Source organism: Hesperophylax consimilis, chromosome 13, assembly GCF_061612785.1.
Source record: "Hesperophylax consimilis isolate HC1 chromosome 13, BYU_Hcon_1.0, whole genome shotgun sequence".
Lineage (NCBI taxonomy): Eukaryota > Metazoa > Arthropoda > Insecta > Trichoptera > Limnephilidae > Hesperophylax > Hesperophylax consimilis.
This window is the reverse complement of record NC_142848.1, coordinates 36,945,884-36,961,923: the sequence shown is the minus strand read 5'-3', so window position 1 is coordinate 36,961,923 and position 16,040 is coordinate 36,945,884. Positions and strand designations below refer to the sequence as shown.

Sequence of the window (16,040 nt, the reverse complement as noted above, 5' to 3'; positions counted from 1 at the left end):
ATATTTTATAAAATCTGACAAAATATCTATTTTGGGAAATATGTAAAAAAAAACTTTTACAAAATATTTCCATGCATTGCCTAATTTTACCACCGCGCCTTGCGCTGGAGATTGGTAAATTTAATATTGACGCGGCTTACTCATTTATATCTTCGTGAAGTTCTCTAACATTGATAATAATTACATAAAAATAACGACTTCTAGTCACACGTAAAAAATATTTACAATATTCCATACAACAACTTAATATTTAATTAGGAGTTACATTGTCATTATAATAATAGTTATAAAAAAGACTAACAAAATATATTATCCAGAATTATGATAAAATTATAGTAAATATTTTTACAAGTATTTGAAAAAACTTTAATGACATTATAATTTCTTATCCTAGACAGTAAGCTCGATAAAGATAGATTCTCTTAGAATTCATACACTTAGTACAAATTTATAGTATCTTTAGGAAATAGGTGTCTTAAAAATCAAGTCACTATTAAAAATGAATTTGTTCTACAACTTTGAAAATATAATAATCAATAAAGTTACCATATTATATTAGCACCGCTTGAACCTCAAATAAAAAAATAAAAACACAAAAATCTTAAAAATATAATACTACCTAATTGTAATGAATAGTAAATACATAACATTCTCGACAAAATTTCACATAAAAAAGTCATTAGTCGAACATTTCTCTAAAAACATTGGCATACTTTCTTTGGTGCGAATGCACTAAACAATTTCCCAGAAGATAACTACTTCTATTTACATATAATATTATTTGACAAGAAACCAAGACGTCGTGAAGAGACAAAGGTAAAAAAATCCTTTTCAATTTCTTTTGAAAACTTCTTTAAAAAAAGAGTTAATTTCATAATTTATTTGATTTAATATTAGGTTGGACTGAAAAATAAAGAAAGAGATGCCCTTATTACAAAAATTATCAATTAACATATTTTTTCAAATTGTTGTTTGGTGTAACATTTATTATTAGACCGAATAATAATATGGTTCATTTGCCAATTAATATACCTTGAATGATCGCAAGACTGTGAAAATTTCAATGACGGGATCCGAAACTATTGTTGAAATTAGCCTGGACGAGTAAATTGAGGTCTCAATAAACTATTTTGAACAATCTACTCATATTTCAAATTCCAATATGTATTAGAATTTCTAACACAAGTTATCCTTAGTACAGACTCAGCTTACAAAGGCTCCTTTGACCCAATATTTATAAAAAATGGTACGCATTTCAAAATGAGGGTTGGCAAAAAATAAGTAAAACGAATATTGTGTTATTTTATCTGATAAACATCAGAACTATCACATTTAAAAAAAAGATTATTTTGAGTACAATATTTTGATTAAAAGTTCCACAGAGTTTTGATTAGAAGTACATTTATTTAAATAGTTTACGAAAGTTCTATTATAAAAGTAGATAAGTAAGTATATATTTAGTTTGTTGAATAAGTTACACGATACGCATCGGTTTAGTTAATTCAAAGATTGACTTTATTCGTAAAGTTCTGTGCAAAAATTATGTTAATTCAGAATGTTTTCAATGCAGGCAATAAAATCTACATTTTTTTCTCAATTATCATAGACATTTTTGTTACATAATTTACTGGGAGAATAATTACTCAATTGTTTTATATACTAACATTAATTTAATTATTTACCAGCCACAAGATATCATAATTTAATTAGTCACAAGATATCGGGAATCATTTTATTTGATTAGTTTTTGGAGTGATTTATCTCCAATACGTTTTTACTTACGCTCTGTACTTCGGCGATCGCTTTCTCATTAAACGAATCGTTCACGTTGGGTGAAATAGCGTCGAGGCGATTGAAGTTTGACGAGCTGCGGAATTCCACTGAATTCTGTGGAAATGCCGGCTCTTTGTGGGAATTGTGTGGAATTTTTTGACCAAGTGAATTGGGTGAAATATTCGAGTCCATTCCATTGGAGTTTGATGAGACGTTGAATCCGTTGGGGTTTGTTAGAAACCTCTCGTTTGTTTTGAAGCCTGTGGGGGACTTGTCTTCTGAGGTCTTCATCTGCAGGGGGTGGTGGGTGGTGTAGGTGATGGTGGGGGATGGAGAGGGAGGGCCGTCTGAAGAGTTGCTGTCTTCGCGGAGGACGGAGAGGGCGGGGGGAGGATGCGAGAGGGACGGGCGATGCAGCCCTCCCTCCCGCCACTCTCCTCACACGAGGGTGTTCTCCATTGCAGAATTGTGGGGCTACAGGAACAATGTTAATTATATTATTATTGTTAGTAAGATACTTTCACATTAACGTAACATTTTCAGTAAGAGAGTTCTAATACAAATATAAAAAATGTAGGACGCTATTAGAAATCATGCAGACTCAATAAGTGAAATAAAAATGTTCAAAAAATAAAAATCCGAAAAAATTGTGAAAAGAAAAATTTTTTCATTACACAATCATATATCATAGGCACATTATATAGCTACCTAACCAGACAAAGTGTAATAATTATCGATGTTTTTCAACTGTCACCCAAGTATTAATAATTATCTGAGCGATTTTATAGTATTCTCATGACGTTTGAAAACAAGTTATTAATGAATGTTCTCAAAATTAACAAGCCAGAATAATAAATTATAAGATATGAGATCAAAACAAATACCACGCGTAGTGTAAAGAATGAAAAGTTTGTTGAATATAAATTGAGGTCAGTAGTTATTTAAATTAAAATAAAATGGAAAAAATATCATTCTTTATGAGGAGTAGGAACTCTTTGACTGTAAACATCCCAGCTTAACTCATTCACAAAGTTTTACTAAGCCTCGTTTTTTATTATTATTCTTTCATAAACCGCACTAAATTGCTGCATAAAGACGGCTTATGTTTTTATTAAGACATAAAAAAAGAACAAATATTGTTACTTTTGCAATGCACTTTTGAATTAGAATTTCTCAGATGTAATTAGTTTTTCCTTAGTGTTGGGAGGGAGGTACCTATATTATTATTGTTTTTCCTTAGTGTCGGTTCGTAGGTACTTGACATAGTTTTTCCTTGGTGTCGGTAGGTAGGTACCTATATAGTTTTAGTTTTTCCTTAGTGTCGGTAGGTAGGTACCTTTATAGTATTACAGTTTTTCCTTAGCGTCGGTAGGTAGGTACCTATATTACTATAGTTTTTCCTTGGTAAGTAGGTACTCAGGTATCATTTTTTTTTTCGTGAACAATATGGTACGAGAAACGAATATTATAAGTATTCAAAGTATTGGAATAACATTTGAATGTTATACACATGAATTTAATACTTATTCAGTAAAGCAGATAATATTTATAAATCCAAAAGAAATATGACACGGACCGAATCTGATTTGATCACAACCATTCGTCGTTTTACTCTTACTCTTTTGGTATTCAGTCTCTTGACATGATCCAACTCATTTAAAAAAAGATTCACTGTTGTGCCCTTTAGTCCTCGGGAGTCCTTGTATTATTCTATCTTTCACTTTCGCGTCGTGTCATATGTTATCTTGGGACTCGTATTTTCGTTAATCCACTCCACTTGTCCTTACCATCTAAGTTTCATTATCTTAAGTTTTTTACAACAGTTTCTTGCATTCTTTCCTGATCTTCACATTTGTAGCCCGGTCAAATATGGTGTTACCACTTTTATGTCTCAGGGATTTTATTTCCACAGCATTCATTTTACTTTCAACCTCCCTCTGTCAGTTCCATGCTTCATTGCTATACATAATTTATATCAGCATGTAACTGGTCGAACATCATGTCCCTTTTTCCTGTTAAGAATATCGATCCACAGATAAAAGCGATCAACCATGGACAGCAAGCTAGGCTGACAGCTGAATGAACATTTCTAGGGCAGTTCCTGACTAGCAGGCCAATAGGGCGGGCGTACGGACACGAGGAACCAGGTCAAACATGACGTCGTCACCGAAAACGCAAAGAAAATAATATTAAATTTAGTTTTCTAAATCTTGGTTAACCATGTAACATTATTTAGTTAAGATTCTTGATTTTTACGTTTAAATAATTTGGAACCCTACTAAATTCATTGATTATTTGATATCACAACATACTTTATAAAATAAACTTTTATTATGATATTCCGAGTTTGCCTTCCATTATAGATTGTTAATCATGCTTTTTTCATTTACGCTTTCTACATAAATACTAACCATTACATTAGGTGCACATCGTGCTAAGACATAAAGTTTGCAAACACTCCATTGTGGTACCCACCGGCTGCGCCAATGTGATTAGTATTTAGAGAAAGGTAGATAACTTGGTTCTTGAACACTTCTTTAATAATAATAATTTGACAATAACACTTCTGTTATTGTATGACACAACAATTTAATAAATACTATTAATAATGTCTAGATTAGATAATGGTATGGTATTGAAAGAGACTGATTGAGATTTTTTTTTGTTTTTCTTTTGAGATCGCGCTACTCTACATAAATTCTTACATTTTGTCGTCTCACTCGTAAACAACAATGCTTTATTTTAACCCCACAGTTTAATATCCATTTTGTAATTAGACGTATAACAAAAGTTGATGTTTTCCCTACAATTTTGTTTATCTTAATTTATTTTCCTTGTAAGATGTTAAGTGAAAATGAAACCACGTTGGCAAGGAATGAGCTAAAACTGAGTAATTATTACTTTTCCGAAACCATAAAGGTTTGACGTCAAATTAATCTTCGGCTAAATACCACACCTGTCTGGAGATTTCAACTAAGCTCACGTCTTCGTACAAAGTGGGGGAGTGAAAATTTTACTGCAAGATCGTAAATCATTTAATATTGCTTCATCACCGTGTTAATAAAACATTAGCGCCGTTGTGATAAAGCATCCGCAGTAACTTGATTATATTCTCACCATTTTGTACGTAAGCAGGCACTTAGATATCCATTTGAAGTGATTTATAGATTGGAGGTACATTTTAATAATAATTCATGTAAATTTAACTAAACCACAAATTTAACAGTTTTCGCCTGATCTTTTCCATGTCATCGGAAGTGGTAAAACCAATTTTCATATTTGATATATCACAATCGGGAATTTGATATTTCAAAATTTTGTTGCATTAACCACACACAGGAGGTCCTTAAGAAAATAATTTCCCTCATAGCCTACGTCATCTTTGGAGAAACTATGTGGAGGGTATTTTTATGGAAAGGAAGGAAAGGGAAAAGGTATGATGGATGGTTAGGAATCTAGGGATCAGTGATCCAAGAGTGACGTATAAATATATCCCTCCCTCTGTTAAAACACCAAAAGTATCTAACCACTTGGTGTTACCTATGGCAGAGGTGTTTGTTATCCAACAAATGGTTTCTGTGGCAGCGGTACCCAAACCCGCCTTCCAAATTATTACTATAGGTTTTTTTAGATTGTGGAAGGTTTTCCCACTACACCAATTGTGCGGGTTAATTACTTTTAAATGTTATTTAGTAGAATTTCTAATTTATTCTTCATTCTTTCATGAATAATTTTGTTCTATAGCGAAGTTAAGTACTCGCTGACAGTTAAAGCATTGAACATTTTTGTAAAAGTATGGCATTGTTAACTAACATTGTGATTAAAACTCTGGTTCGATGTACTCGGATTTGTTTTGAATTTAATAGTAAATTTCAAAATTCGAACTGATTGAGTTAAGAATTCAAAATATCCAATGATTTTTCAGTGGTTAATTATTTATTAATGAATCATTCATAAATAAAATGAAGATTTACCTGCAACAGCTTCGGGCTGATGGAGTTTGGCGGGCGGGCTAGGATGGAGCCGCCCTTGACGGAGCACGGCAATCCCACTAGCGTAGTGGTGGTGGTCTCCGATGCGGTAGACTCCCGCTTGTGGTAGATGTTGGTGGGCTGACTGTACAGCCTGTGGGCGGAACAGGCGGGTGGGAGGACAAAGGACATAAAGGTGTTGTTAGTAGAACAAGGTTATTCATTTCTTTCGTGGTTTCCATAAAAATGCTAAACATGAATATCCTGACTTGTGATGTGAGCCTAAGAATGGACTCAGTTTGCGAACGGGCAGGGATTTTGATTAGACATCATTTCATTGTATGTTCACGATATCGAGGTAACATGCTAATGCCATCCACCAGCTGCATCTGCCACCAGCACAGAGTTTTTTTTAAATATCTAATGACGATGGAAACATCTCTAATTGACTGTTTGTATTAAGGGCCGTTAAAGAAACCACATAAAGAAACGTAAAATCCTTTGAACGTTAATGCAAATAAAAGATATTCTTGGAGTTTTTCGTTTATTTTGTATCACTTTATAATACCTTAATAATATACTAATTCATCTACTTACATTTGGTAAAGAAATATACTGTTTGTGAATTAAGTTGTACAATGTTTTTACTTGAGGTTTTAATAAACATCACAGTAGTAATATATTATTATTTTTAATATATGTTACTTTAATCGGCAAAAATAATGTTTCCCTTATCATTTTTTAAAGGAACCTTATATTAATACATTATACTAAAATTATAGTTTTGGTTAGGTAATCAAAAAAATAACTAATTAAAAATGTAAAAGTTAGTAAAGTTGTATTAGCACATTGTTAATACGTAAAATAATATATTGTTTATTTATAAAGTTAAATGATTTTTTTTCCTATTTTAATAACACTATTATAATCAGGTTGAATTTTGTACTTGAGTTTTAAGTAGGTGTAATTTGATAATGTTTTAATAAGTATTAGAATTTATTCATCTTGAAGCCTATGGATCTTGTTTGGCAGATTGCAGGTACAACCTCAAAAGGAGAGCCTATGAAAAATTTATTCTTTTAAAATTTATTCAACAAAATCTTTGGAATATATTTTTACCAGGAAATCAGAAGCATTAATGTATAATAATAAAGCCTTACTGAGCTAAAAGTAGAAAAAGGTTTTAAAAAATTCTTAGGCGCTAATTAATATTTTTGGTATTTTTTATGTAAAAAATATCCTTTTGATCTTCAATTGCGTTAAACTTTACCAGATGCCAACCTAGAACGATAAAATTCCAATGTAACCATTTTAAACATTATTTTCTATATTCTGGTTCAAATGTAAAAGGTCGTTAGTATTCCCATACAAGCAAGATGGCACTTTTTATTTTGGCATTCATTTTATCTACATTTTGCTTCTACATGATTATATGTCATCAAGAACAATGTAAAATTGTTCGACAGAGGAATACATTACTCATTAAATTTACATATGTGATGAAAGGCGATATCCCATGAGATAGTTTTGACAGGTGACTAGTTCTGTTATTATGATAGATGACATTTTATACCGTTAAACAATTCTTACGCCCTGCTTTCCATTTCTATATTCTTTCAGCAACACCGGCAGGATTCAATGAATATCTAGAGTCCTTACGGAAGCATGCTTACCTGTGATCTGCATTGACGATAGAGATAAACTTAGTCAGAAGCTCGGCGCACTGCATCTAGTGCAGACTGTATATAGTTTACTGGTAGGTACTACAAGTATTATTGTAGTGCACAACTGTTGACACTGCAAATCCCAAGTGAACTCTACTGCTGAGTTTAGTAGCCACTTCTGATTTCAAAGTGGCACATGAAAACAGCCCTTGACTCTGCGCAGTAACACTTCTGTAATTGTTTTACCGTAATTTCCTTGAATGTCTTCCGATGAACTTTCATATTAATAGTTGTTGGTAAATAGTTGAATAGGAGATTTTTATTCTTACCTTCTACAGTACAAGGACCTTCAAGTTTCTGGTTCCTCTGCATAAAAATATCCTCTGAGAAGACGTAGTCTCTGAGCATCGACGAGTTAATATGAAAGATAAGACCTTTGACTCCAGACAGTAAGACTCAAATAGTAACAATAAATATATTCTAAAAGATAATCTAGTGGATAAGGAACAAGGAACGAGCTACAGGCATCTGTTTTCCCTCCCTCCTATAATCCGAGCCTCTTCAAGGCCCGCATTAACAAATCCCTTCCTACAGCCCCTACCTAATTCCGCCTCGCAACTCCGCCCAACCGGGTGGTGACAAGTTCACTCTTGTGAGCTGTCACATAAAAAAAATATATAAAAATAAAAAAATTTAAATAAATTTAAAAAAAGAGGCCGACAATCGTCCTACTCACAATCATCGACTGAAACTGTGTTGGATATGCTGCACTACTTATAGTTGAACGAAGAATTCACCGTACCTATCACTGGACTTATTCGAGAGAGAGAATTACAGATTTGAAAGGATTTGCAGTCGGATTTATGAAGTCTCTAAGAACAGGTAAATCTAGAAAACTAAAACAGAACGCCAGAAGACTCACGAAGAATAAGCCTTACTGATATCCCATGAAAATCTGTCTTCTTGGGCAAAACAATTTATTTAATTTTATTTAGAAAAATAAATCACGAACATTGACAAACACAATTTATTTGATGATTAAGCTTGTTAATTTGTTTGTTTTTACTGATCAAGCTATGCCTAGCAAAATTGATTCCGACCTAAATACAAATCAATTTCGTTTATGTACCAACAAATGAGATCGTTCTACTTCGAAAACAACTGTTTACTCAACATATTGCGCCCCCTCAATTAGAATATGTGTGAATATACTATGAGAGCAACCCCCCTTTACTTGAAGGTGAAGGCGTCATACACCAAACATACATATCAAAAACGTAGCACATGTCACGTAGATAAGCAGATATATTTGTAATAATAAATTTTAAATATTTAAGGCTTTCTTCGTGGCTGGGTTTTTCGAAGCGATCATAAAATTTTCGTATCACGAATGAAAATTATAGAAAATAAGGTATGCTTGATAATAAGTTTGCAGGTCTACGAAGCAAAGAGTGTGCGCCAAGGAAAAGTTTTGTTTTGGGAAGGAGAAGCCGCTATCATACGCGATACAGGAATTACGTGTTGCACTGCAGGTTGCTCGAGACAGAATGAACTTCCTATGAAAACTTTAAAAATTGCACTGGCTGCTTCTCTGGAACGCGCATGCGTCCCAGTGAAGAGATTTTAGAAATTGCCAGTGACTAAAATTAATAGTTCCTACATCACCACCCCCTTAAACAATACTTGCCTGAAAACTTGGAACAGACTTTCTAGCTCAGCATACATGGCATACAGCAATGATGATATTTAATAAAAATTATAAAACAAATGTTAACAATGTTAAAAAAATAAATCTTGTAATGTAAATGGTTGATTAATCTGTCATACTATAAAAAATAAGGTTCGTCCCAATGTCAAGCAGTATTCGGATCAATGAAGTTTCACGTTGCATACCATCGAATTCGACGGTAGGCATCGTGTAGCATCAAAATTTATCAATTAAGCATTAAAAACATTACTATTTTCGTGTGCACCCTAGTTTTCATAAATCTATTATCTCCCTTATTGACAATTCGTTTCCCTAATCCCAATCGTATTGACATAGACACGAGTCTGGTGTCTGTGTGAAAGACATAATATTGTATCAATAGCGAGGGACGATACGTGACTAGAATAGCCTCAAATTCACGATCGCATTATTTGACACATCACCAAAAACGAAAACGATTCGAATGTGACAATAATTCCAAACGACTTGAGGTTTATTTTTTCCTAAATACGTGAGGATCATACGCATTGGATGCTTGCGAACCAATATTAGGGGTTGACTTTTTTAAAAGAATGAACTGTGCATATTCCTTTAAGGAATATTAATTGGAATATGGAATATATATTATTTTTGAGATATGCACAGTTCTTGCTAGGGCCCATCAAAAAATCAATATCAAGCTAATTAACTAACCATCACGACGTTTCCCGTAGAAGTAGGCAGAGAGGACGTACTGCCAATTAACTCGGCCTTGGCTCACCTCATAATGCAGAACATCATATATACTGATGTCAAGTCTAGTTTCTGTCGCCGTGCAGCTCGCACGTTTCAGAAATTTCGATAAACTCAGTAACCACAAATCACAGTGATACCCAGTTTAACATATTGTTGTTGCAAAAACAAAGCAACTAAACGCAGCCAGGACAGTCCGCAAAAAAAAAAACTCATTATGGACCGAAGTGTCCAATTATTAATTGACTCAATTAAAATTGAAATAGGAAAATGCTCATCTGTCAAAGAGGCAAAACAAAGGAGTAACATAGAACAAGATATACACCAGCTAGAGGAAATATGGTGCAAGGAAAAACTTCAACTACAAGAAAAAATAATTGAGCTATTAAATAAACTTATATTAAATGAAGAAAAACATTCAGAAAAAATTGAAAATTATTTAAAGGAAAAAAATGGATCAATTAATACAACGTACAACAAGTCAACCCTCTCAATACCTATACCAGAGGCCAAATACTCATTAATAATTGCAAGTGAAAATACTAATACAACATCTGATGATATTCGAGACATGATAGTTAAAAAAATTAAAACATCGCATTTGGGGATTGCAGTAAATGGAGTGCAAAAAGCATCAAATAAGAAACTAATCATCTCTTGCCCCAATAAGGATCACGCAAAAAAACTAACAGAACAAATAAATATGGTCTTCAAAAATAATATGATCGCGAAAGAATTAGAAAAAAAAAATCCCAAACTATTCATCAGAAATCTACCTATCGACCTATCAGAAGAAGAAATAATAGAATCATTAAAAACCCAAAATGATGGAATTAAAATCATCATGGATGAAAATCCAAAAAACTCAGTAAAATAAGTAAAAATGCTTAAACCAAAAGGACAAAATAATCTTACAAATGATATAATTGAAACAAATGGAAAACTTAGGAAATATCTCATATCTAAAGAGAAAATTAATATTGGATACCACAGAGTGCGGGTGGAGGATGCTAATCCAATAATGCAATGCTTCCATTGCCTGAGATTTGGTCATTCAGCTGTCAACTGCTTTAATAAGGACAAGAATGCTTCGTGCCTGCACTGTGCCATGGATCATCCTTGGAAAGACTGTCCCAACAAAAACAAAGAAGAAAAATGTAAAAATTGTGATTTTCAAAACAATACTTTTAAGTCAACAAACGATACAAATCATAAAGCAAATAGCAAAAATTGTACGTATTTAAAAAAAAATGTTGACTATTGCCCAAGGGCGTATAAATTATGAATAGGTATGTACCTACTTTAACATTCTTAATAACTAACTTTAAAATTCTTAACAATACTAAAAACTCAATACCAAAATTTATTTTTTTGTTTCAAATACGCTTGTTTTCTGACATTTCACACAATTTAGCTATAAATATTAAAACTTTAAAACAATTGAGAAACATTTTAATATTATTAATCTGCCATCGAAGAGCTAATGATTTATCAGAAATATCCAACAAATATTTAATTATCTATTTCTGTAAAATTTTAAGACAAAAACAAAGCATTAAAATATTGGCCTACTCTCAAAGTGTTAATGTTTGTAAAATATTATTTATACAAAACAAAATTAATATACTACATAGTATGTATCATCTTTATAATATTATCACTAGTAATATAATGCTAAGTTGTTCAATATTGTCACCAAAACTATTTCAAGTCAACCTTGATATTATCCGTGTACATATGCTGCTAATTTATAGTTTGTCATCAAAATCAAATTCAGTTTTCACAATTAGTTATAACAATGGCTTGTACCGACATGAGATACAAATACTTGTGAAATTTTTTTTTTAGTTATTAAGTACTTTCTTCACAAACATTATGTCTTTTAGTTACATAGATGATGAAAATGATATTAATTTTTGTAAGGTAAATAACCTGCATGAATGGTTTCAAAAACAAGATAAAATAAAATGTAAAACGAGTAAACTTAATTTTGTGGAACTAAACATTAGATCAATATGTAAGTATTGGGACCTATTTCATGTTTATTTTAAAGACAGTTTAAATCAAATTGATATACTCATGCTTTGCGAAAATGCAATTCATTCGGAACTTGTTAATCTGTATGATATTCCCGGATACAATTCGTATCACTATTGTAGAAGCCATAAATCCGGTGGAGGAATTCTGTTATATGTAAAGAATAACCTCTCCTTCTCACAAATAGTTCTGGACACAAAATATTTTGAGAATGTTTTTGGAATATTGACACTTCCAAATAACAGCACTTTAAATGTCTTAGCAATATACCGACCTCCGAATTTAAATAAGCTAGCATTCTTGTCAGAAATATCCTCGTCACAATACAACGGCTGTTAGTATACAACATAACTCGATAGATAATTTCAAATCTTCTGATTCTAATAACGTGAAAATTCTTTCGCAAAAACTGATCGATAAAAATATTTGTAATTATGATTGGAAATCGCTTCTAAAAGAAACCGAATGTTCTGTTATTTATTTAAAAATTAAAAATTATTTTGATGACTTGTACAAAAACAGCACGATTGAAATTAGCAAAAAATCTAAAAGCAGACCTCATGCCATAAATGATTGGATATCTGCGGATGCACTATATAAAATTAAAAAAAGAGATTATTTATATAAACGTTGGAAAAATGCTCCAACAAACAAATACTATGAAAAAGAATATAAGTGTTACCGAAATGTTTTAAATAAATTGCTAATTAAATTAAAAACCACATACTATAATGATAAATTCAAAAACCTTTTTCAAGATTCAAAAAAAACATGGGACGAGTGTAATCAAATTTTAGGAAAGAAATGTAAAAATAATTGTGACCAAGTTGCCTCCAAATATTTGATGAAAGATCAGACCAAAGAAAATGTAAATAATGATTTTGTTAATTATTTCTTTGATAGTGTTTGCAATATGTTACAAAAATGTAATTACAGGACAACTGGGTTTGAACCAGAGGAGATGCCTCAAAGTATGTACCTACCAAGGGCCAAAATTGCTGATATAGAAAGCATTGTAAGACAACTTAAAAACTCTTCTCCTGGAATTGATAATATCAGAATGAGCGATATTAAAAAACACATATCTACCTTAGGTCCAATTATAACTCATTTTGTTAATAGAATCATATTTGAGGCAAAAATTCCAGATGAATTAAAATGTAGTATCATCCGACCCATTTATAAAGGCGGTGATCACACTGTATTGGGTAATTATAAACCGATTAGTATTTTGCCATCACTCGAAAAAATCCTTGAAAAATACATTCAGCTGAAATTGATTAAATATTTAGAAGATTTTTCTATTATTGATACAAATCAAAACGGATTCCAGAAAAAAAAGGGCACTGAAATGCTAATTCAGAAGTTTGCCAGCCTAATAAATAATGAATTAAATAGTAAAAATCATGTATTAGTCTTATTTATAGATTATTCCAAGGCATTTGACACTATTAATCACAAAAAATTATTGAAAATATTAGAAATCATAGGAATAAGAGGGAAACTTTTAAAACTCTTTGATAATTACTTGAGCAACCGATGCATGAAAATAAAACTTTTGAACACCTTAAGTAAACAAAGGAAAATATTAGCAGGTGTTCCTCAAGGTTCCATATTAGGCCCAATTTTATATATTATTTATGTATCTTTTATTAAGTACATTTTTAAACATGTAAAACACTTTGTATATGCGGACGATACTGCATTGGTGATTTCTCGCAGTGATTTGCAATTATGTATTGAACTATTACAAAAAGATTCCATTGAACTTTTGAAATGGTCTCACGACTCTGGTTTAATTATAAATGCCAAAAAAACTAAATTGATACATATTAGATCACCCAATGCTAAGGCAAATATTATTACACCTGAAATAAAGACACACACTTCAAATTGCTTACATGTTGGTATTCCTGCAATATGTACATGTGAAAATATTGAACTGGTCACAGAGTATGTATATTTAGGTATTATTATTGATTGTTTTTTCAAATGGGACTTACAAATAAATAAATTCTGTGAACGTCTGAGATCTATTGTTAATAGATTATATCAATTAAAATTCTATGTTCCAATAGGTACACTTAGAATAATTTATTTATCACTAGCTGAATCTATTATAAGGTATGGAATCACAGCTTGGGGACTTTCATGTAAAACAAATATAAACCATGTTCAATCAGTTCAAAATTTACTAGTTAAATTATTAGCTAATAAAAGTTTATACGAAAAAAGGCATATTGTTCCATACCTTTATCAGAATCTTAAAATTTTCTCAGTAAGATCAATTCTGTGGTATAAAATTATATTTCAGCATATGAATAGCCCTATATACATAAATAGACTAGACCACACTTACAATACTCGTTTTACGATAAATGAAGGACTAATTGTACCTAAGCATTTAAACAAATATGGACAAAGAACACTGGACTACATGATACCTAGTTGCTTAAATATGTTACCTGCTGAAATAAAAAAATGTACAAATGTAAAAACAAATATTATGTTGAAAAATTGGCTCGCTGAAAGAAATAGTTTGTATTAGAGTCTAATACAAACTATAGGTAGATACTATCACTGTTGTGTATATGTTTTTATATTTTCAAAACAAATTGTTATTTTTTATTGTTATCACTGTAGTCATTAAGTAAAATAAGTTTTTATCTTTTTTTGATATTTTTTGTGAAAAGTTGCCATCGACAAACTACTGAAAAGTAGTTTATTGGAACTTTTCTGTTTTTTTCTGTATTTTATTTTATTATTTACTGTAATATATATTTTTGTCTTGCTTTCTTTAAATAAAAAAAAAAAAAAAAAAAATAATGAAGGCCATCTCTGTTTCATGTTGAAAAATGGCCGCTTCCTCCCCATTAAGGTTTTCTATGGTTAACAGTCGAATGCGGAGGAATTCATAAAGTATGCCATAGCTGACTCCTTCCTACTCCCAACGCAACACAAAAAAACATGTTTGTAATATTTGGCCACGGTTGGCTGCTAGTGCTGATGCTTTGGCTGATGATGTTGCAAAAACATGCAATTTTAGTAGGGATTTTTTAGGTTACAATTTTTTCCCTACCGATAAAATACAAAGCCTCCAAGTGTATAATAGTAATGTAACATTTTAGACACCCATATGAGGTAAAAATTGTGAGGCGCGTGTGACGCTGTTCTATTTTTTATGAAGAACATTAACTATAAATTCAGTCAATTTTAATGATGACACCACTTCATGGAAAATAAGAATCTAGAAAAAATATCATCTCGTACATACTTTTCTATTATTCTGACTCTTGACATGGCCCGATTTAAGTATCTGATTCACTTGATCGTGCCATATCTTCCTCGGGCGTCCCCAACTTCTTCTACCCTTCACATTTACTTCATATATTTTCCTTACACTCCTTTATTCGTTTTTTTGGTTTACATGCCCAAACCATCTAACGGTCCCTTTTTTTATCTTACTCATTACGCTTACATGAGCATTGGATTCTTTGCAGTTCTCCACATTTTTCATACGATCATACATGGTTTTACCATACATACGCCTCAGGGATCTCATTTCCACAGCATTCAGTCTGCTTGCATCCTTTCTCTGCCAGTTCCACTGTACCTCACTGCCATACATCAGGGTAGGTACCAGCAATCATTGTGAACTGCTAGCTTCGATTCTTTGAATATTTTTTTAAGCCCTTCATTAACCTTCGTTATCTGCATTTACCCTTCTTTCAATATCTATATCAACCTTTCCATATCTCTAGAACATACTTCCCAAATACATAAACTCATCCACCTGCTCCAAGTACCTATTCATCATTCACAACTATATTGCACACTGTTTTCTAAGGAATCATAATAAATGTTATGTTAATAGGTAATGCTTTTTTCATGACAATTTTATTATTACGAGGTTAAAACTGTTTCTCATTTAAATATGTATTGTGGTAATTTTTTTTTTTTTTTTAACTCAATAAACAACCTAAAACGTCGCGCCGAAAGAAGCAATTAAATGCATCTGAATATTTCATAAACTAATTCACCAGACTTTCGGACTCTTTTAAAAAATGTGAATACTGCAGAAGAATCCCAACTGCTCCCAACCTAGAGCCAGTGAGACTATGACATACCCGATTGGGTTATGTTGTGAGGCTGAAG

At 31.9% G+C, this 16,040-nt stretch overlaps 1 protein-coding gene across 1 annotated transcript in view; it reads right to left on the bottom strand.

Annotated features, from left to right (window-relative positions):
* Positions 1 to 6,478: 6,478 nt before the first annotated feature.
* Positions 6,479 to 16,040, bottom strand: part of Dh44-R2 (Diuretic hormone 44 receptor 2) — a 573,525-nt gene continuing 563,963 nt past the window's right edge. The window contains exon 11 of the mRNA XM_089639080.1: positions 6,479 to 7,025. Within this exon, the coding sequence (XP_089495206.1) occupies positions 7,004 to 7,025 (22 nt within the window). The 3' untranslated portion in view covers positions 6,479 to 7,003. The remainder of the gene's footprint in view (positions 7,026 to 16,040) is intronic.